We start from the raw sequence: 22,777 nt of genomic DNA, 5'->3' as shown, positions 1-22,777 counted from the left end.
GATGGGGAGGGACATTGGGGAGACGGGAGGGGGAAGGATGTTGGGGTTGTTGATCAGAAAAGTTTCATCACTTCTCCTACGTTGTGGGATGTCACAGGCATATTTCTATTATTGTTGTGATTTTTTTTGTCAAAATCATATAACTCAAAGAAATTTAAACATAAACCAATAAGGGTCACCTAAACTCTCTGCACAGTGTTCCTCATTTTAATACACTATATAGAGAGCCAGCTTCCTACAGTCAAAAAGGAGGATCAGAGATCTAAAAATCTCTGTACTATGCAGGCACTCATAAAACAGAAATAAGAGATACAGCATATGGTTAGGGAGATAAACTAATATTACTCATCAAAAATATAAACCAAAGAAACATGCACAAAAAAATATAAAGGAGAGATCTATTACTCTTCCACTTCACCTGTCGAAAAATGAGTAATGAAATGTAAAAGTGAGTTGGAAACAAATAACCCATTTCCTGGCTTATTCATTCTAGCTTTCTCTGATCTTCAAGCGGTACAGTTAGTGTAACTACTGGTGTCATATTTGGGAGGTTTTCCCATCCGTAGAACTATGTTTTATTAGGTTGGTTTCTCCATCCAGGCATTTAAAAATATATATATAATAGGCCTTGGAATGGTCATTCAGGAGCTGGTGCGAGTGTGCAGAGGTTTTAATGCTTATTTTTTACTTCCAATGAGCTCCTCTTTTTCATTAATTTTACACAATTATGAATGGCCTTTAAAAGAGAACAGCGAGGTAAGAAATATAAGAACAAAACAAATTTACGAGGACCAAGGAAAGTCAAATTCAAGAGAGTTACAGTAACCAAGACAATTATGTTACCTTTCCTTGAAGTTATCTTAGCTTCAAGAGCCTGTTTTCGCTTTTCTTCTTGGCTTAAAAGGCCATAAGTAACCTGAACCGGGTGCTTGCTTTTCTCCAGCCACTCCTTCAGCTTAGCCATGTATTCTTTACCAAACAAGAGCGAATCCTCTAAATTTGGGAAGTCCGAAGGCTTTGGCGCAACGTCTCTCAAACCAACAGCCTCCAGGATTTTGTTTTGCCTGAAAGCCGAAGTTGAGGTATAGGACATTCCAAGGAGTACCAAGGTTTTACGACAAAGAGAAATGGTCTTTTCAAGGTCACGGACAAGCTTGGCCCGAGTAAAACGCTTCGGAAGTGCATTCCGTTCATACTCACTGCAAGCTATTAACATGGGCTGTGCACACTTCAGAATACTGAGCTGCAGGGCTAGTAAGTGCTTATCAAGAGGATTTATGACCTCAGAGAAACCAAGCTTCTCTGCCACAGCTCCTTTCGCCACCAAAAGCTCGTAAAATGCATCGTCTAAATCTGGCTTCTGTAAAGCTGGGTGCTTGTATTGTCCAACATGTGCATAACAGTGTGCCCTATGCTCTGGTTTGAGTTGGCACTTGAAAGATGCCAACACTTTCGCACAAGAGCCTTTTTTCAGTTGAGATTGAGCTCGTTTGCCTAGGAGAACCCGATTCCCTACGAGTGTATGGAACCCGGACCATCTGATTACCTCAAATCCAAGTTTAGACACACCGTCTCTCGAAGCCGTGAGTTCTTTTAACTTGGCTTCGTCCAGGACTTCTTCAAAACTGGGATGTATCGGCTCTGATCTATTCAAAGCCTTTCTGTATTGCCTTCTGACATTCCTACTGAGTCCAGAAAGGCGGAATTCATCTGAACCGGAGGAGTCTGGAGATTTGGACCGGCTGTGGTGATCTTGATGCCGACTGTGGGGACTTCGTGATCGCTGGGGACTTCGTGATCGTTGGAGACCCGGAGTCCTTGCTCGAGAAGTTGATCGACCATTACGGTCATGACTTCTTGTCGGTGAAGTTGATGGACCTGTTCAAGAAAACGTAAAGGGAAAATATTTTACCCAAAATGAACAGGAGTAGCAATTTTATCAGTCTACGACCATCAGTAAACAATGACATAGCAAATTTTTCGATACCATCCTTTACATTTGTTAGAAATAAGATCTTTCAACTTTATAATTTGATGTTCATGTATCTATCTGGCACAAGCACTCCAGGGCACAACCCCACTAAGCTGTTTAATACAAACACCATTCGCTTTTATTAATCAGTAGCATCCATCAACTATAGATGTGAAAACACAAACTGTTGAACATTACGCATGTTTATTAGTGAAAACTGATTAAACTGTGGGTAAGAAATTCACAAACATAGAAAACCATGTACCTATAAGACACTAAGAAGGAGAGTGACCCCTGAAAACGAGAATATGTGCAGGCAAGTAACTGACTGGACAATAACAGTGAATATGAAACAAGAAAGATGGGAGAGGGTCCTGGAGGATGCATGCACATTCATTCACTTGAATACACTGCACTGTACAGGGAACCCCACAATCAAGTGAATTATACCACGACATAGCAACAGCGAATTATACAAAGTGAAGAAATATAACGTAATAGGTCATGTTTACCAATGTGTATATGTATTAGCATAGTTAACTAGCCCTTACACTGTCCGTGTATACAAAGAAAAGCACAAATTAAACCAATAATTGGGACCATACTTTATTCGCATATTAATGGTTTAAGATGTAATAAATATTATTTTTTTCAAAATGTAAATACATTTACATCCCCACTCTAAACTCCCCAATGTGACACTTCATTTTACAGGATTCCCAGAAGGGAGATATTTACTTCCAAGAAACCTTTAGAAATGCACATGTTTGGGTTATGTTGAAGAGTTGGTGATACGAAGTGTCTGCCGGCCCTTGATATAAAAGGATGTGAGGAGACAAAGAGAAACACAGCCAAATCTTTTAAAAATACTGCTGCATTAGGCAAGCCCTCCTGCACCTTAGGGATTCCTTAACATCCAACCAGAAAGTCACTCTAAAAAATAGTGTCTGAAGCTCCACAACAGTAAACAAACAAGCATTAGCAATGCAATAGATCTCGCATTTACGCAAGTTTGGGCTATTGACGTTTGAAATAACAATGCATTTTATTTTTGTTTTTAAAACATAAATAAAAGGCATGGTCATTTACAATGCCAATAGCTTAAACTTGCGTAAATCTGAGACCTATTGCATTGCAAATGCTGGTTTTCTTTTTCCTGCAGGACTTCATGAGAGTGCATGTGGTATCCAACTTTCTCCCTTGATTGCTTCTTGCTGCACTTTGGTGCTTGTAAGGGTATCATGCAGGATGCAAACAGTTGTGAATTTAACTTAATGCATTCATAGTTTTGATAGGGTCCGGACATGAATGTTATTTGGGCTTAATGTGAGCGTTGAGACGCAGCTGTGCAACTATCCATTTTTAACAGTTAGAGCATTGCATCTCAACAGAGTTCAATGGCGGGCTCGTCTACATGTACGATCTATTTTTTCTTCAGCTCTGTCGGTGCCATTACTATAGTCTTACACTATATTGCTCTTCTGTTTCTGTCCTATACATTTCTGAGTTGTGGCAGTATTACTGGCCTATGTTACCACTGAACTTTTGATAAATGAACAACCTCGAGAGATCAGCCAGCATTGCACGGAAGGAAACACAGGCAACCAATAGGATAGAAGCCTAAACACTGGATGTGTGGGTATTGATGCGAGGAAGGCCTATAAAATATCCAATGGGAATTTCTCTGGAAATAGGTTTACTGAGGATTCTGTTGAAAAGCTCGTTGGGTGGAATAGCTAGGAGGGTGGTGTGGTGGCTCGCACAATATAAGCAGAGACAAAAGTGCTATTCCATTATGTTACGTCTTGTAATGGCAAATGTAAAGTGTGTGGAGAGAGAGGCTTCACATTACATGGAAGCATCAGCATATTGGTGCTACAAAAGTCAGAATTCTAACATACAACAGCTAACAGTGGTGTGACAAAAGCACATTTGTCTGCCACACCAAGGGGACTGGCTTGACTTGGCCAGAGGTCTGGTATTGACAAACTGCACCCGCCTGCAAGGGAATCTCTAATCCTCTTTAAAATGCAGGCAGATTGCCGCTTGCACAGTGAAATACGGAGCGGCTGCCTCAAAGCCGCTCCGTATTTCACTTGAATGCGCTGACTTCAGGGCAGCACGGACTGTCTGTGGGCAGCGCATTCAATGTAATAGGGCGCACTTTCCCTGTTTGTGCCTGCTGCACCTGTTTTAAGGTGCGCCATGGCACAAACAGGGAAAGTGCCCCCTATGTATAATAGGGCCCTACATGTTTCCAGAACTTTTCAAATACCATTGCCATGCTGTTTATAAAATTATCACCATGGCCACAGAAAATCTGTGGCAATGATGTTTCCAATAATACAGCATAGTTAAATTACTTACATAACACAAAAAGAAAAACATTGTGTCATATGCACATTGCATAGTAAATTTGTGGCAATAAGCACCACATTTAACATTTCGCACAGTCCTTGATACAAAATGGATTACACAGCTCTAAAAAACACAGGCATCCTAAGAAAGACAACTATGAACTTTCACCAAATACTACACAAAATGCTATTGTGCAACAAATGCTGCATTTGTCTTACAGGAAAACATTGTAACACCATTGTATCACTATTGCTCTTGGAACATCCCTGAGTAAAGTAGTTTGTATGCAAGTTTTACAATCTTTCACAGAGCAGGATGCAAATGTATAGTAACACGCTTTGTATGCTAAAAGGGGTGCCGTTTTTTTTGTTCATTCAAGCTGTGATTTAAAACGTGTCACTCAGATTTTCGAATCAGGTTTATTCAGTGTTCAGACCATAGGGTGTTTGAAATATCCCTCAGCTTATAACGATATCACAAATTGCTTTTTTACTACAAAATAGGTGAAGGACTGCAAAGCCACAATTTCTAATACAAACGCTACATGAAAATAAACAGATTCTATTTCCTGTGTTTTAAGGCCTAAGACAACACATGCACTGTCGCTTGCAAGACATTTTGTTTACTTAGAGGAGTTTACAGCCAGGGTTGGATTGGGATTAAAAATCGGCCCGGGGAACGCTAAAAAAAAGTGGCCCACATTTGCATATTGTCCTTCCGCAAAACACTGCTTCGGCGAAATTCTATTAATAAAATACAAGCATTTACAATGCAATAGGTCTTGCAATGACATTGTTTTGAGCTATTGGCATTGAAATTGTTGTTCTTTTTTTTCCCCTTGGTGAAGCATTATACAAGTAATGGCGTTGTAAATGACAATGTCTTTTACCCCCGGTTGGCCCCGCATACATATACATAGAAACCGCACTACAAACGGGAACACATGCATGCACACGCTGAGAAACACATGCACCCCGTGAGACAGACACACTAATAAATAGAGGTGCACCGAAGCACGTGATAACACACGCTGGCACACTGAGTCACAGGCACACTAAAGCTTTGGGTCTGAATGGTCCCGTTCAAACCTGGCTGAAGCCTGACATTCTTTTTGACTGCCATTTGATCTTCTAAAATAAGGTTGAAGATGAAATAAAGATACAACAAAATATTAGGCTAAGACAACGTACTGTCACACCTTTTGTACTTTTGGATGTCAACCACATGTTCTGAAGTCACCAAATCAACACTCTGGTGGGGAGCACAATCCTGATCACCACTTACTGCACCCAAAAGTCACTGGGCTCCAGAAAGAGTAATTCAAGGGGTGTAAGTGTTGTGTATTCATGCACGTGTAAACTCTCGCGCATTCACCTTGCGTGTCTCGCGCTTGTGTTTCTTTTCAAGTGTATCTCGTGGATCTGTTATTACTTGAATGTACGTGTCTCGCTACACTGCACAGTATGTTAATGTACCATTCTATGTCTTAACTGTTACTGTTAAGTCAGTTACTGCTGACTGTCCGGAGCCTTCACATGTGTTCCAGGGAGTGCTTCTTAATCTCCAATAAACTTACTTTTACCATCAAGACTTCTGGGAATATTGATTCTACAATTTGGCGACGAGGGACGGATAGAATGGCGTTTGGTTTGGCATCCACAGCAGCAATTTTTCAGAGGGTTATGCAGGACATTTTGAAGGATTGCAAAAATGCTATCTGTTTTCAAGATGACATTTTGGTATTCAATGATGACAAGGATAAACACATTGCTGCTCTAGAAGAAGTTTTAGGTGCACTCAATGTACATGGCCTTACCATTAAGTATGAGAAATGTAAATTTGGTGTTCATTCTGTAAATTACTTGGGCCATGAACTCTGTGAAGAAGGGATCAAACCAAAACCTTCTCTTTTAGAAGCCATTGAGTCTGCTCCTCACCCTCAGTCTAAGGATGATGTAAGATCTTTTTTAGGGTTAGTTGAATTCTATGCCAGGTATGTGCCTGATTTTTCACGTAGGACATATAATATCAGACAGTTGATTAAGAATAGAGTTGCTTTTGAATGGACAAATGAATGCGGGAAGGAATTTTGTGATGTGAAGAGTGCTATTTGCTCCGCCAATGCGCTTTCTTGTTTCGATCCTTCTTTGCAAAATATCATTACCACTGATGCTAGCTCAAAGGGGCTGGGTGCTGTGTTTACTCAAAAAACTAAAGAAGGAAAAGAAGTCATTATTGCACATGCTTCCAGGGCTCTTACTCCTGCTGAAGAAAAATATTCCACAATAGAAAGGGAGACTTTAGCATGCATTTGGGCTTTGGAACATTTCAGGGTATTTGTCTGGGGTAAGGAGTGTATACTGAGGAGTGATCACAAACCATTAGTACGTCTTCTCACTATCGAAGGTATGTTGAGAGCTTCAGCCCGCATTGCACGCATGTCCATGCGTTTACAGGACTTTATTTATGATATACAATACGTACCTGGTAAGGAAAATGTCTCTGCTGATTTTTTGTCTAGGATGCCTTTACCCATTCAGGAGATTTACACAATGAGTGGGATGATTTCCAGATTGCCATGATTCATGATGAGGGTCCCATTTCTATTGATCAGACTCTATGGAGGGAGAAATTTGAGGACGATGAGGTTCTAAAGAATGTGGCTAGTTACATCACTGGTGTTTGGCCTGATAAGAAGTATCTAAATTCAGAGTTGAAAAGTTTCTGGGAGGTAAGATCAGAGCTTTCATGTTGTGAGAATATCATTAAAAGAGGTGAACGTATTGTTCCACCGGCGGGTGTGAGGAAAGTTATAGTTTTACAAGGCCATGAAGGTCATAGTGGCATGGTTAGAACTAAACAACAAGTTAAGCATTTATTTTGGTGGCCAGGCATGGATGTGTTTATTGAACGATTAGTTAGGAACTGTGTTGTTTGCGCAAATTCTGATAAGTCATTAGTTACTCTTAAACCCAATATGGGTGTGCATACCATTCCTAACAATCCATGGGAGACTATTGCTATAGATATTATGGGTCCCATTGGTTGCGATTCTAAGTATGTCATTGCAGTTATTGACATTTTCTCTAAATGGTCAATTATCAAAATTGTTCATAAAATAGATACCGATTCGGTGTTATGTTTTCTAGATAAAGTTTTAATTGAAGAAGGATTACCAGTAAGGATCATATCTGATAATGGAGTTCAATTCAATTCGAAAAAAGCCAATGATTATTTTTCAAGGCTTGGCATAGCCCATTCCACTACTTCTTTATATAATCCTAGTGGGAATGGAGTAATAGAGAGGTTCAATAGAGTTCTTAAGGGTGCTATACAGTCTGTTGGTAATGATGACAAGAAATGGGAGGCTGAAGTCTTTAAGAAAGTCTGGGTGTACAGAACAACCATGAATTCCATGACTGGATATTCCCCTTTTGAAATCATGAGGGGAAGAATTCCTAGAACTACGGTAAATCCGCCGTGGTTGGCAAAATCTACTTCTTCCAATGTGGATTTGGGAAAGGTTAAAGAGAATCTTACTCGTACCCATTGCACCAATAAGAAATACTTTGATGAGAAATTTGGCTCAAAAATGGATCCGAAAGTGGTATGATGGTTAAGGTCAAAAAACCCTGGAAGGTCAAGAAAGGTGAAAGTTCGTTTATGGGTCCTTTTGAAGTTATTGAGGTCTTAAAAAACTCAGTGAGATTATCAGACAATAAGGTTTGGAATCTCAGTAGGATTGCTATTCTCAAGGCTGATAAGAATGTTTAATGTAAGGAACCTACTTTGGAACATTCTGATTTATCATATTTAGATGAGGATTTGAGTGGAGATGCAGTTTGTTGTGACACGGCTGCAACACCCTGTTGTTCCAATAGTTGTAACATCAATCAGGATATGGGTGTCCAATCTCTTCCTCAATCTCAATCTGTTCACAGCAATAGTGTTTCTTTACCCAAAATAACTACAAGGAAACCAAAGTGGTTGTCAGATTTTGTTGCTTACATGATAGGAAAATTTTGAGTTCAGTTTTTTTTCTTTTCTTTCTCTTTCTCTTTTGTTTCATTTTATAAGGGGGGAAGGTGTGTTGTGTATTCATGCACGTGTAAACTCTCGCGCATTCACCTTGCGTGTCTCGCGCTTGTGTTTCTTTTCAAGTGTATCTCGTGGATCTGTTATTACTTGAATGTACGTGTCTCGCTACACTGCACAGTATGTTAATGTACCATTCTATGTCTTAACTGTTACTGTTAAGTCAGTTACTGCTGACTGTCCGGAGCCTTCACATGTGTTCCAGGGAGTGCTTCTTAATCTCCAATAAACTTACTTTTACCATCAAGACTTCTGTGAATATTGATTCTACAGTAAGGATAAGGAAGGAGGCCAAAATATTAAGTGGTCTGGCGAAGCAGGGATTTCTGAGACCCAAATAAGGAACACTTTTGTCATTTAAATGAAGAACACATGAGTGTCTTAACAGCCTTGGGCTGCTCTCATTTATCCTTTTAGATAGTGTCCTTCCTTCATTGAGTAACTATCCTGTACTTTTATGTGCTTATAGAGGAAAGGATACATGTAAATGATAATAACGGATCGGCAAGAGAGAGAGGGAGAAAGAGGAAGGGAGTGAAAGAGAAAGAGTGTGAGAAAAAAGGGAGAGAGAAATAGTGAGGCAGAGAGAGAAAGAAGGAACAAGAAAGACAGAACGAAAGAAGCAGGGAAGAAAGACAGAAAGAAAATAAGAAAGAAAGTAGGAAGATGAGACCAAAGAAGGAAAGATAAGAGGGGGAAGAAACAAAAAATTGAAAAGAAAGAACACAAAAGAGTGAAATAGAGAAAATACAAGAGGGGATTTTTTAGGCTAGAGCGAGGTAAGTGTGAGAGAATCAAGTCAAGAGAATTTAAAAACAAGGCTTCAGGGTACCAGGGAATGGCGGAGGAGACATTCATTTATCAAATCGACTGTTCTCAAATGACAAGGGCCCTACCTATGGGGGCTTTCTAGAGAATTACAACAGACGGAGGAATTTATCGAGTGAATGAGAAATGGAGTGACATGTCTGTTAAGTGTGAGGTAGAAAAATCAAAGAGACAAAATATACATTATGGACCCTGACAGCGAAACGCCACCCGCTACATTTCGGAAAGGCTTTACTTAATGATATATGCCTTATGTCAAATTATTCTTAGTATTGGGTTTCCTAATCACATAGCGCCAACTACTGCACTTCACTTTGAAACAGTAGATCAAAATACCAGATGTGACTATTTCATACTCAATTGTACAAAATGTACCCATCTTGGGAGGATGTGTGCCTAGCCAGAATTCCAACTCGTGACCTCCATAACACCACCTTTGTCAGCGGCGAGCGTTCAGACCAGTCCGTGAGCAATCGGTTATAAATTATTTCAGAACAGCACAGGGTCTAGCTAGTTAAAAATTTCCCAGATGTCTCCAAGTAACGCCTGCTACCCCAGCTTACAAGATTTTGCAGTACTGTGAGAGCAGAAGGTTTTCAATATCAATCTCAGGCTTGGAAGGATGAACGTCCAAGAAGTCAGCCAATCAGATTAGAATTTATGGAATGAGAGCGGCACACACCTCTCTCTGTTGCCTGCTGTTAACTCCCAGAGTATAAAATTACTGCCATGCAATTCAACCTGAATATAGACAGTAACTGGAATTATGCTAGTCACTCCAGTTTCAGCATTTTCTGCATAATTATGGATTTGCCGCATAACCCATAAGGTGCTACTTACTTTGAACGGTTAATAAAAAAAATTCTAGCTCAAACAGTTGAAAGGTTACTAAAATGCACCAACATGTGAGCCCTCACAATGGGAGGCCCTTTCCAAAGGTTGACACATGACCTTTCAGTTTGAAATTTCTGAATTCAGTTGTTACAATTTGTACTTATGAAGGGCAACTTTGAAATAATTTACTTGTGAATGTATATTTTATATATTTTATTTCATATTCAAATGCAAAGCACAGAAATAAAACATCCTAATTCTGTACGGTTGCACAAAGTACACTGCATGACTTTAAAACTGGAGCTTGCTTGCGGGTACTGAAACAGCAGTGCAAGACATCAGTAACCATCGATAAAGGTCTCGCCTCCGGTACGCACCATTGTTGCTTCCTCGCAGGACTACATTCGGGGATGGGGTCTGCTGTGAGCGGGAGCCAAACGAGTCCAGGCTGTCAAAGTAGTCGTCCCTGCCTTGCCACGGCAGGAGAGCGAGTTGCTGCGCTCCGAGTCCCAGCAGTCGATGTATCTGGTGTCAATCCATCCCGAGGCAAGTTGCACATTCAGTGAAAAGCCAACACGCCCATTCAAACCCCAGTCCATTTAGCATCACCCACATCTCAAAGGTAAAATGGCAAAGCACCTTGAGGAAAGGGACAAAACGCTTCCAGGCGCACTGGAAACTGCCACACTCATAACCAGCTCTTATGTTACAAAACAGATTCAAAATCAACGTCCAATAATTATCGAGAACGGTCTTTCGCTGCTGCAACAGTTCTATGCTTACACAAATGCATTATGGGTATGCCGGATTTGCCATCTCTTCTATACTATGGCCTCATTTGAGAATTCCTTCAGACTAAAGACTGCAATTCTACTGACTGCCGACAGAGGGTCACGCACCGGTTTGCTTCATTTTATCACAATGCCAGAACACTTATGAATGTCTTAATTAATTCCATATTCAAGGAAGTAAATGGGTTAATCTCCAAGCGCTAGACTACAAGAAACAAAATCTGAAATTCTACAAACGGCCGACAGAGGGCCACTCTCAGATTTATCTGGTTGCTTCATTTTATCACAATGCCAGAACACTTATGAAGGTCTTAATGTATTCCATATTCAAGGAAGTAAATGGGTTAATCTTCAAGCGCTAGACTACAAGAAACAAATCATTAGCTTATAAAGAAAGATTTAGTCTGTGGGATCACATTTAAAACAAGTGGCGCGCACGTCACGCCTGTATGGGCACAATCATAGCTCCTCCCACGGCCTATTGGTGTCGATTACGCGCTTGGTGCGCGTAATAGACACCAATAGGCCATGGGAGGAGCTATGCGCGTGCTTCGGGCCAATTGCGTGCAGTCTTTTAAAATAGGACGCACGCAAAGGCCAATGGGGTAGCACAAAAGGAATCGCACACACACACAAGCGTGTACGATTCCTAGGTGAGTGCTAAAACCCCGTTTTTGATTACAAAATGCCTTGCGCTGCGAAGCACTGCTTACGCAGTGCAACACAGGTCGCGAGACCTAAAAATGTCTCAGACATAAAAGAGGAGGCAACGTTTACCTGTCTGTTAGTGAAGATCCATTGTGCACAATATCAATACCTACAGTGGTCTTTGGATGAGCACGTTGCATATCATGGGTTACATTTCTTGCAACTAATTTGCTTGCTGGATATTTGATGGCCTTTCTTGCTTTTCTTTAGTTTGTTCTTCCATGGGAGCGTAGCTTCTGTACCATCCCTTTGATGGGGTGACCTGTATCCTTTCATTGCTCTCCTTCCGGGAACTATTTTTTTCCTTTAGCATTCTAAGAAAGGGCACGTCTTTTTCTTTCCCCATGGCCTGCTTTCCACCTCACATACTCTAACCACTCAGCGTTAAAGCACATCTATTACTTACCTTGAACCCTAATCGTGTGCAGCTTTTAGATTGCAGTTTTTTTTTAATTTAAGCTAAACGCACTTCCTCCACCTTGGATGCAACTAATGGCATGCGAGGCTGAGCAGCAACATAAGAGATGGAGGAAAAAAGTATACTCAGCGAATCATTCAGGGTATGCAAGAGGATGACAATTTGGGAAGTGTCTGATGTGCTGCTGCCAGTGCAGCAGGAAATACACACAGGGGGCACGTACTGATGTATATACTATTAGAAGGCAAGAAAAGGTGCATTAGCAAAGTATGCGCCATAAACACTGACAATACATGTTTTTTTTAGGGCCTGCCAAAGCTGACCCTACCTTATTTAGATGCCAATTTGTTATATGCGGGGAATACGAACTGTATCCTAGATGACCAATTCGATAGATAAGACAACTCTCCATCTCCCGAGCTCAGGCTAAGCAGGGAATTACTTCCACTTTAATGACACTGTTGATCGTGGTTGGACTATTGGATATCTGGTCTTTCCCCTACACTAATAGGCATGCAATGCTACTGTGCCAATCATAATATTTACAGTAGAATCGGCTATGTGCTGACCAGAAGAGAGAACCTTTACAGATAATAATTGGGCTAAACATCAGAGTAGATTCCTTTTGGGCCATTTCCCATTACAGGCCACATTGGTCGACAGGCAAAGTCATGCTTAAGCACTTACCTGGCAAATACAGCTGAAGGATTTCTACAAAAGATGCATTTAAATGGTACATTAGAGACACTATTGAGAATTTTTTCCAAAAAAGGGAGGCAGAGTGTCTGCTTACGCATGTGACTTTGAGACATTTAATGTGGCATTATCTGGAGACTGCTTGACCGGAAGATATTGCACCAGCTTACATTTCAAGAGGGCATCCAGTACAAGGTGAAGAATGGAATGCTTGAATTAATCTTAGCCACTGGCATTTGCTCGGGCCCTATCCCAATCCAGTTTCCCCCACCATACCACATCAGTTTGGAAACAGCCTTCTGTAGTCTGTCTTGACCTTACTCCAACGGGAACATTTGAGCCAGAACTGCCACGCCAAGTCCTCCCTGAACCAGAACCAGAACAGAAGCAATCTAGGACTAGGTTTGTCCTTATTAGAACTCATCAGCCAGGTTTAGCTCAGTTCTAGTGGCACGGTGTGCAGGAAACCCACCTCTGGGCATACTTGTCACACTTAGGGCATCAAAAACAAAGTATTGGATGAAATGCCTGAATTACTCTCAGCCGCTTCCCAATCCATTGTATTTTTTTGCTACCACAGTTTGGACCCAGCAATAGGAACAGTCACTTCTGAATCGTATCTATATAAGAAGGCATGCCTAATCTATCATAGCAATTCTTTAGACCGATCTAGCTCAGAACGGCTAAAGGTAAAAAAGCCTGGCCCCCTGAACCTAAATTTGTCACGGTTACCAGAGAACCTAAAATCAGAAGGCAAGAGACACCTAACTATGATTGTTGCCACACTACTGGTCTACCTCCCTTCAGCAGAGTTAGCCTATTTTAGTGGGCATCCCTTTATAAAAGGAGAGCACCTTCAACAACAAGTACCCTGAAGTGTCCAACCCAAAGCAAAGGAAGTTAAAAAAAGACAAGCAATTGAGACCGACCATCTTTAGAACAGGTAGAGGGGAGCAGAGTAAATATCTATTTAGATCTGCAATATCCAAGAAGATGTCTGGCAGAATATAGGTATTGTGCTACAATGTGAAATAAAAGCAACCCACCCAAAAGAAATAAGAGACAATATACTGGCACAATGACAACTGAGACAACAGGAATGTGTTCAGTGTAAGTAAGTGCCCCTTTTTGCATGATTACCCCTTAACTTTCTGACAGATACCTGTTGCCAACTTTTTGACAGATACCTGTTGCCAACTCGACTAAGTGTGTTGCTGGGATCCTGCTAGCCAGGCCCTAGCACCTGTGTTCTTTCCCAAAACGGTACCGTTGTTACCCACAATTGGCACACCTGTATGTCCCTTGTAAATGGTACCCCTGGTACCAACTGCCTTGTGACCAGAGGGGGCCTCTGAGGGATGCCACATTAATTGTGTATCCCTCGGAGACACCTTACCTTAACACCCACATACTGCCAATGCAGGCTGCGTGTTTTGGTGCAGACCACACTGAAGAGCAGCATGGCACACATCCTTATGTGCCATGCCCTCCACCCCTGCCTGTGGCATGTCTAAGTCAACCCTCTAGCAGGCCTTACAGTCCTAAAGGCAGGGTGCACAATACCACAGGCGAGCGCATAGCTGCATGCGCAACTTGCCCTTGCAGGGTCTGTGCCATTCACAGACGTTGAAAGTGCAGTGAAGCCATAAAGATTACATAGACTGAGAGTTTGTCAACTACACAGCTCCATGGTGGCTTTAGTGTAGTCTTGGAAGTTTGGTATCAAACTTCCCAGCACATTAAACCCACACCGATGCCAGTGTTCAATTTAATGCTCACAGAGGGCATGCCCCCTGAAAAACGACAGACTCTGGTGTGGTTCCTGACTGGCTCCCAGCTATCTGCTACCACCAGACAGGTTTCTGGCCCTTGGATAGAGAGCCCTCCGCTCTCTGGGTCTGGAAACAAAGCGCATCCTGGGCACAGGTGTCATGCCTCCTACCCCAAGATGGGCAGGGTCCTCAAAGAGGGAGCTTCAAAGGACTGCTGCCTTTGTTAGCTACCCCCAGCCTTTTGCTCCCACCAGCAACTTTCTCCCGCCGGTTCTCACCCCCATTTTGGGCTTGAGAAGCAGTAGGAAAACCCAGCTAGGAAGGGAGGTGTGCCCACCTTTGCGAACCCCAACCCTCATGTTGGGGAGGCAAGGTGAAGCACACATCTCAGTCCCCGCAATCTTAAAGATGGGGGACCCCTCCAATCAGGAAGAGGCCTATGCCCCCCTCCCACTGGAGGATGGCATACTAGGGGGTGTAGATACCCCAGGGAAATGACTCTTTGGTCCCAACCTGAACAACCCTGTAACACCCCTAAATCGAGTATTTAGGGGCAACCCTGTACCTTGCCTCCTCAGATTCGATGTGACAAGAAGGACTGAAGAACCATGCTGCACAAGAGGAGGATGACGACAACGGCTTTGGCCCCAGCCCTACCGGTCTGTCTCCTGCTCTGAAACCCCTGCAAGCTGAACCCGGCATGTCCTGCAGCCAGCAGCTTCCAAGAACCCCCGAGACCTGTCCTGCCTTTCCAAAGAACTGATCTCCTGTGGACACCGGATTTTTCCAACACCAATCCAGGACTCCAGATCCGTACGGATCCGCCAGACCTCACCACTTTGCACCAGACTATCACAGCCCGAGTTCGAGTGGCCCAACACCCCTGCAAAGTTCACTCGCCGATTCAGCGTTGGACGACCTCCACGACTTTCTCCTCAACGCCTGCAGCCTCATCTCAAAGTGTGCCCCCAATCACAACCTGAACAGGTGAGAAAAACCTGACACAAAATGATAGCCCTGCACCCACAGCTCCTGAGGTGCCAGACCGACCGTGTCCTGGTGTCCAGCAATTCTTATGTTCATCCTCCAGTTATTGGTTCCCTTCGTCCAGTCGTCTGGGTCTAACCTGCAGTCCTTTTCCATGACCGACATCCTTTATCAAAACACACTGGGCTTCCAACACCTACCGAGTCCCCTGCACCCATTCACCTCTGCGCCATTAATAATAATAATAATAATAATACAGAGTTTTGTAAAGCGCGTGCGGTTACCTCATAAGAAGTGTCCCGGCGCTACACCATTGGTGGTGTGTACTTGGTCCGAACCTGGTACCCCCCTTTGTCCTGTTCTTAACCCTAGGAGCAAGGCTCCTGAGACCAAGTGGCCTGCAGGCGAGCAGTCCCCAACCAAGGTGCCCACTAGCCCCATTGGCTAACATTGGCACTCTGCACCCGGCCACCCTAGTGACGCTGGTGGTGCCCCTTGAGTGCTAACCAAGTATTGAATTGTCTTGTACTGCACGACAAGTAACCTATTGCCTTAACAAGAGTTAACCTGCTTGCAAATGACTATGTTGCTTAAACTGTTAGGAGTGTGTTTCATGCCATAGTAGAACAGTAATCTAAATGTAATCGAAAAGTAATTAAAAGCATTTTTGAACAGTTTACAAACTGTTTTCTCAAATGAAAAAGTAATCTGAATGTTCCTACAAAACCAGTGTTCACTGTATTTTGAAAAGTCACATTGTATGAAGAGTTTACCTTACCTGCTACTAAGTACTTCTTGGTTCTAAAAATACAACAGTTAATAACTTTGTATACAAACAATTGGGCTAGATTCAGTCTTGTATGTATTGGTTTTTATTAAGCGCCTATCTCACCCGTAGGTCTCATAGCGCTAGTCTTTGAGTGAGTGACATAATTTCTTGCCTGAGTATGTAGAACACTTGCTTAACACTACCCTCCTGAAAATCCTGACTGCTCAACTACACTGCCACAGAAGAGAGTGAGGTATTATCTACTTTAGCCTCTGCTATACCTCTGGGGAGCCACTGGACTCTGTGCACACTATACTTTACTTTGGCATAGTATATACAGAGCCAGCTTCCTACGTACAGTAACTGCTGTGAGGCCTCAAAGTGGCCCAACAATCATTGATCCGGCTTCCAGCACATTACGTACCTCAGTTTTAGTTGCTATGATACTTTTTCTCAAGAACTTACCAACAGAAAGGAAAATGTTCAACAACAGTACTTAACACAATTGAAAGAATGGAGGTGAGAGGTCACAAAATCGACCCAGGCAGAGAGCGTTGCTTTGTGGAGAGATGAAAAATGGTATTGATGCAAACAACCCTTGGCAGAATTCTAGAATACAGTATTTCATTATTTTACTAAACATTCAAAAGAGGATGAAATGCAACCCTAAACCCACAGACCCACATACTCCTACCAATATAGCAGATACAGCAGATGACACGCCTCGACTCCTCCCTGCATACTTTCATGTTGCCCTGAGACAACTTCAGGCAAGGCTTAGTAGGCGAGGTACAAAAGCATAATTATAGCATGGAGTACCTTCCCAAACAATGCTCAGACGTGAGGTGTCTTCCATGGGAATGGTTGGGGTTGGTGAGCAGAGGGGTGGTGGGGGGTGGGCAGGAGTAGAGTTCTACATTAACAAGGAGAATCTCTCACCTTGAAAAAGAAAATCAACACCCGTCCTGTTGGTGGGGACTACATGGCTTAAGACTTCTCATCCTGACAACGAAAACTATAAATGTGAAATGAAAATCTGAAGCCTACACTATTTGCAGAATTACATTATAGAACAAGCATTTACAATGCAATGGTTTTGCCTTTGTTAAAGTTAGAGCTATTGGCATTGCTCTTGACACTCTGAAGCTCCACTCTGCACTCTGAAGCTCCACTCTGCACTCTGAAGCTCCACTCTGAAGCTCCACTCTGAAGCTCCACTCTGAAGCTCCACTCTGAAGCTCCACTCTGCACTCTGAAGCTCCACTCTGAATCTCCACTCTGCACTCTGAACCTCCACTCTGCACTCTGAACCTCCACTCTGCACTCTGAACCTCCACTCTGCACTCTGAATCTCCACTCTGCACTCTGAACCTCCACTCTGCACTCTGAAGCTCAACTCTGCACTCTGAAGCTCCACTCTGCACTCTGAAGCTCCACTCTGCACTCTGAAGCTCCACTCTGCACTCTGAAGCTCCACTCTGCACTCTGAAGCTCCACTCTGCACTCTGAAGCTCCACTCTGCACTCTGAAGCTCCACTCTGCACTCTGAAGCTGCACTCTGCACTCTGAATCTCAACTCTGAAGCTCAACTCTCCACTCTGAATCTCCACTCTGAAGCTCAACTCTCCACTCTGAATCTCCACTCTGAAGCTCCACTCTCCACTCTGAATCTCTACTCTGAAGCTCTACTCTGCACTCTGAAGCTCCACTCTGAAGCTCCACTCTGAAGCTCCACTCTGAAGCTCCACTCTGAAGCTCCACTCTGAAGCTCCACTCTGAAGCTCCACTCTGAAGCTCCACTCTGAAGCTCCACTCTGAAGCTCCACTCTGAAGCTCCACTCTGCACTCTGAAGCTCCACTCTGAAGCTCCACTCTGAAGCTCCGCTCTGCACTCTGAAGCTCCACTCTGAAGCTCCACTCTGCACTCTGAAGCTCCACTCTGAAGCTCCACTCTGCACTCTGAAGCTCCACTCTGAATCTGAACTCTGAAGCTCCACTCTGAAGCTCCACTCTGCACTCTGAAGCTCCACTCTGAAGCCCCACTCTGCACTCTGAAGCTCCACTCTGAAGCTCCACTCTGCACTCTGAAGCTCCACTCTGAAGCTCCACTCTGAAGCTCCGCTCTGCACTCTGAAGCTCCACTCTGAATCTGAACTCTGAAGCTCCACTCTGAAGCTCCACTCTGCACTCTGAAGCTCCACTCTGAAGCTCCACTCTGCACTCTGAAGCTCCACTCTGAATCTGAACTCTGAAGCTCCACTCTGAAGCTCCACTCTGAAGCTCCACTCTGCACTCTGAAGCTCCACTCTGAAGCTCTACTCTGCACTCTGAAGCTCCACTCTGAAGCTCCACTCTGAAGCTCCACTCTGAAGCTCCGCTCTGCACTCTGAAGCTCCACTCTGAAGCTCCACTCTGAAGCTCCACTCTGCACTCTGAAGCTCCACTCTGAATCTGATCTCTGAAGCTCCACTCTGAAGCTCCACTCTGCACTCTGAAGCTCCACTCTGAAGCTCCACTCTGCACTCTGAAGCTCCACTCTGAAGCTCCGCTCTGCACTCTGAAGCTCCACTCTGAAGCTCCGCTCTGCACTCTGAAGCTCCACTCTGAATCTGAACTCTGAAGCTCCACTCTCCACTCTGAAGCTCCACTCTGAAGCTCCACTCTGAAGCTCCACTCTGAAGCTCCACTCTGAAGCTCCACTCTGAAGCTCCACTCTGAAGCTCCACTCTGAAGCTCCACTCTGAAGCTCCACTCTGAAGCTCCACTCTGAAGCTCCACTCTGAAGCTCCACTCTGAAGCTCCACTCTGCACTCTGAAGCTCCACTCTGCACTCTGAAGCTCCACTCTGCACTCTGAAGCTCAACTCTGCACTCTGAAGCTCAACTCTGAAGCTCAACTCTCCACTCTGAAGCTCCGCTCTGAAGCTCCGCTCTGAAGCTCCGCTCTGAAGCTCCGCTCTGAAGCTCCACTCTGAAGCTCCACTCTGAAGCTCCACTCTGAAGCTCCACTCTGAAGCTCCACTCTGAAGCTCCACTCTGAAGCTCCACTCTGAAGCTCCACTCTGAAGCTCCACTCTGAAGCTCCACTCTGAAGCTCCGCTCTGAAGCTCCGCTCTGAAGCTCCGCTCTGAAGCTCCGCTCTGAAGCTCCGCTCTGAAGCTCCACTCTGAAGCTCCACTCTGAAGCTCCACTCTGAAGCTCCACTCTGAAGCTCCACTCTGCACTCTGAAGCTCCACTCTGAAGCTCCACTCTGCAGCTCCACTCTGAAGCTCCACTCTGCACTCTGAAGCTCCACTCTGAAGCTCCACTCTGAAGCTCCACTCTGAAGCTCCACTCTGCAGCTCCACTCTGCAGCTCCACTCTGAAGCTCCACTCTGAAGCTCCACTCTGCAGCTCCACTCTGAAGCTCCACTCTGAAGCTCCACTCTGAAGCTCCACTCTGAAGCTCCACTCTGCACTCTGAAGCTCCACTCTGAAGCTCCACTCTGCACTCTGAAGCTCCACTCTGCACTCTGAAGCTCCACTCTGAAGCTCCACTCTGAAGCTCCACTCTGAAGCTCCACTCTGCACTCTGAAGCTCCACTCTGAAGCTCCACTCTGAAGCTCCACTCTGAAGCTCCACTCTGAAGCTCCACTCTGAAGCTCCACTCTGAAGCTCCACTCTGAAGCTCCACTCTGAAGCTCCACTCTGAAGCTCCACTCTGAAGCTCCACTCTGAAGCTCCACTCTGAAGCTCCACTCTGCACTCTGAAGCTCCAATCTGCACTCTGAAGCTCCACTCTGAAGCTCCGCTCTGAAGCTCCGCTCTGAAGCTCCACTCTGCACTCTGAAGCTCCGCTCTGAAGCTCCGCTCTGAAGCTCCGCTCTGCACTCTGAAGCTTCACTCTGAAGCTCCGCTCTGAAGCTCCGCTCTGCACTCTGAAGCTCCACTCTGAAGCTCCGCTCTGAAGCTCCGCTCTGAAGCTCCGCTCTGCACTCTGAAGCTCCACTCTGAAGCTCCGCTCTGCACTCTGAAGCTCCACTCTGAAGCTCCGCTCTGCACTCTGAAGCTCCACTCTGAAGCTCCGCTCTGCACTCTGAAGCTCCACTCTGAAGCTCCGCTCTGCACTCTGAAGCTCCGCTCTGCACTCTGAAGCTCCGCTCTGAAGCTCCGCTCTGCACTCTGAAGCTCCGCTCTGAAGCTCCGCTCTGCACTCTGAAGCTCCACTCTGAAGCTCCGCTCTGCACTCTGAAGCTCCACTCTGAAGCTCCGCTCTGCACTCTGAAGCTCCACTCTGAAGCTCCGCTCTGCACTCTGAAGCTCCACTCTGAAGCTCCGCTCTGCACTCTGAAGCTCCACTCTGAAGCTCCGCTCTGCACTCTGAAGCTCCACTCTGAAGCTCCACTCTGAAGCTCCACTCTGAAGCTCCACTCTGAAGCTCCACTCTGAAGCTCCACTCTGAAGCTCCACTCTGAAGCTCCACTCTGAAGCTCCACTCTGCACTCTGCACTCTGCACTCTGCACTCTGCACTCTGCACTCTGCACTCTGCACTCTGCACTCTGCACTCTGCACTCTGCACTCTGCACTCTGCACTCTGCACTCTGCACTCTGCACTCTGCACTCTGCACTCTGCACTCTGCACTCTGCACTCTGCACTCTGCACTCTGCACACGCAATTTTGGGTGGGCGACAGGTAAAACACCAAGGCTGTCTAACCTTGATTCCACCTCATATCTCTTTCATGAACCACCATACATGTCCTGCCCATTTATTTCACTCATGCATGGGTTTTTTTAATCCCTGCTTTCTCCCTTTGTCAGCGTTTTACCGTCATTTTCTTTATCAGTCTTCACCCCGTTTCTCTCTCTTATTTTGGATGGAGGCTGGTGTTAAAACAATAATAAGTGCGGGTTTTCAAATACGAGCGCTGGTGGACCCCTGCAACCAGCTCAGCTGCTCAAAGTAAGCACGGTATAATCTTCATGCCTCCTACTTTCCCTGCAGCCAACCATCTCCTCGGATGACGGGCTGCCGGCGATACCTCCCTGCAGCTTGGTTTGACCTTCATGCCCTTTCCCGGCGGGTGCCCTCAATCCCGGACCAGATTCGGGGGCGTTCCCGAGAAGAGGCTTTCGGCTGACGTAGCCAAAAGCCAAAGAATCTCGGGAACGCCCCCGTGTCTGGTCCGGCATTGACGGACAGGCCCCTCGTTCAATGGCTAGGCTCCATTTATGGAGCCAGCCAATGAATGACGAGGGCCGACCCAAACCCACACACAGTACTCATTAGGTTTTTGCCTGCGCAAAAAAGATGCGCAGAGCGCATCTTTTTGGCGAGGCAAAACCTAAAAATGGTGGCAGCAACTGTGAAGTTTACCGATTGTCCTAGTTTATTTTGTGAATAACTATTTATAAAATTCCCCCACAAACAAAAACACATTTCAAAGTCCGATACAACACTTTTGAGGTGAGTATTAAAACAACTGGAAAATCATAACATAATGGTAACTAGTTGGTATTTTCAATAAGCCCCCCCCCCCCAAAAAAAATCAAACTTGGTGTGAGAAGCTATGGTGTGCGTGTTGACGTGTGTGGAGTTGATGTGCGTGAATGGAGAGAGTCTGTGGGCTGTTTGAGTTGGTTGTGCGTGTTTCCGCGAGTGAAAGGCAGGAATAGCTCGACCCGACTTTTCATAAGCACCAGGCAGTTCCTGCCGAGAAGTGTTTGCGTGTTTGACAGAGGAGGAAAGGTGGGAGGGAACACGGCCTGGGAGAAGCTGGCTGGGGAAGGGGAGGGCTGTGAGTCATGGCAATCAAGCAAGCCTTTGAAGAGCAAGGCAGAGGGATAGAAGCGCGGTCACGAGCACGTGCACTTCGACAGAGCTGGCTGGGGAGGGGGAGGGCTGTGAATCATGGCAATCAAGCAAGCCTTTAAAGAGCAAGGCAGAGGGATAGAAGCGCGGTCACGAGCACGTGCACTTCTACAAATCCGGGTCATAAAAGTTAGATTTGTGGATCGGCGGCAATAGGTCTCTCTGCGAGACCTAAAAAGTAAAAGAAAGATTCAACTGTGCAAGCCTATCTAAAATAGGAGATCTAATTACTATGATTTATTATTTAAAAGAGAATTTCTACATAGAGTAAAGACCTACGACCTCTTGGATGGGGACCAACACATCCAAAACATATGAGCAGTATACAGATCAAGTGCCGATATCTCCTGTATGTTTCAATTCAGATTAAAACTACTGTTTCTCAACTCATTCACAAGACAATATATGTGCAGGTGCTCCCCATATGTCTGCCTTCCTACCAGTTGGTGTGCGTTATCTCGATCTCTCGGAGCTCACCATCCCAGGCGGCTAAATGGATGGTCTCACTTCTTTATAGCTTGAGATGCTCCAAGTGCTCGCTAAACCAGTCTTACCTGGAACAAGCTTTGCAAAATCTTCTTCGCTCACTTCATAAGTTCCAACCATTTCTTGCATTATAGCATCATGGATCTCTCGAGAAAGTTGTCCTTTCGCCATTTTTCCTGCAGTCAAAAACATGCATTAGCTTTAGATGTGT

The 22,777-nt window shown here is 44.7% G+C and overlaps 1 protein-coding gene across 2 annotated transcripts in view; it reads right to left on the bottom strand.

Moving 5' to 3' along the window:
• The window catches only part of LOC147673143 (uncharacterized), a 166,849-nt gene that overhangs the window by 132,741 nt on the left and 11,331 nt on the right, over nucleotides 1–22,777 (bottom strand). For both annotated transcript variants that reach the window (XR_015302598.1, XM_086946888.1), the window contains exons 2-3: nucleotides 22,635–22,742; nucleotides 844–1,878 (exon numbers count right to left, since the gene is read on the bottom strand). Coding sequence is in view for 1 of the 2 variants with exons in the window: in XM_086946888.1 (XP_086803014.1) it covers nucleotides 844–1,878; nucleotides 22,635–22,737 (1,138 nt within the window). In the remaining variant the exon portion in view is untranslated. The remainder of the gene's footprint in view (nucleotides 1–843; nucleotides 1,879–22,634; nucleotides 22,743–22,777) is intronic.

The sequence above is a fragment of the Lissotriton vulgaris genome, chromosome 12 (assembly GCF_964263255.1).
Source record: "Lissotriton vulgaris chromosome 12, aLisVul1.2, whole genome shotgun sequence".
Taxonomy (NCBI): Eukaryota; Metazoa; Chordata; class Amphibia; order Caudata; family Salamandridae; genus Lissotriton; species Lissotriton vulgaris.
Note: the sequence above shows the minus strand (reverse complement) of the source record. Positions and strands in the feature narration are given on the sequence as shown.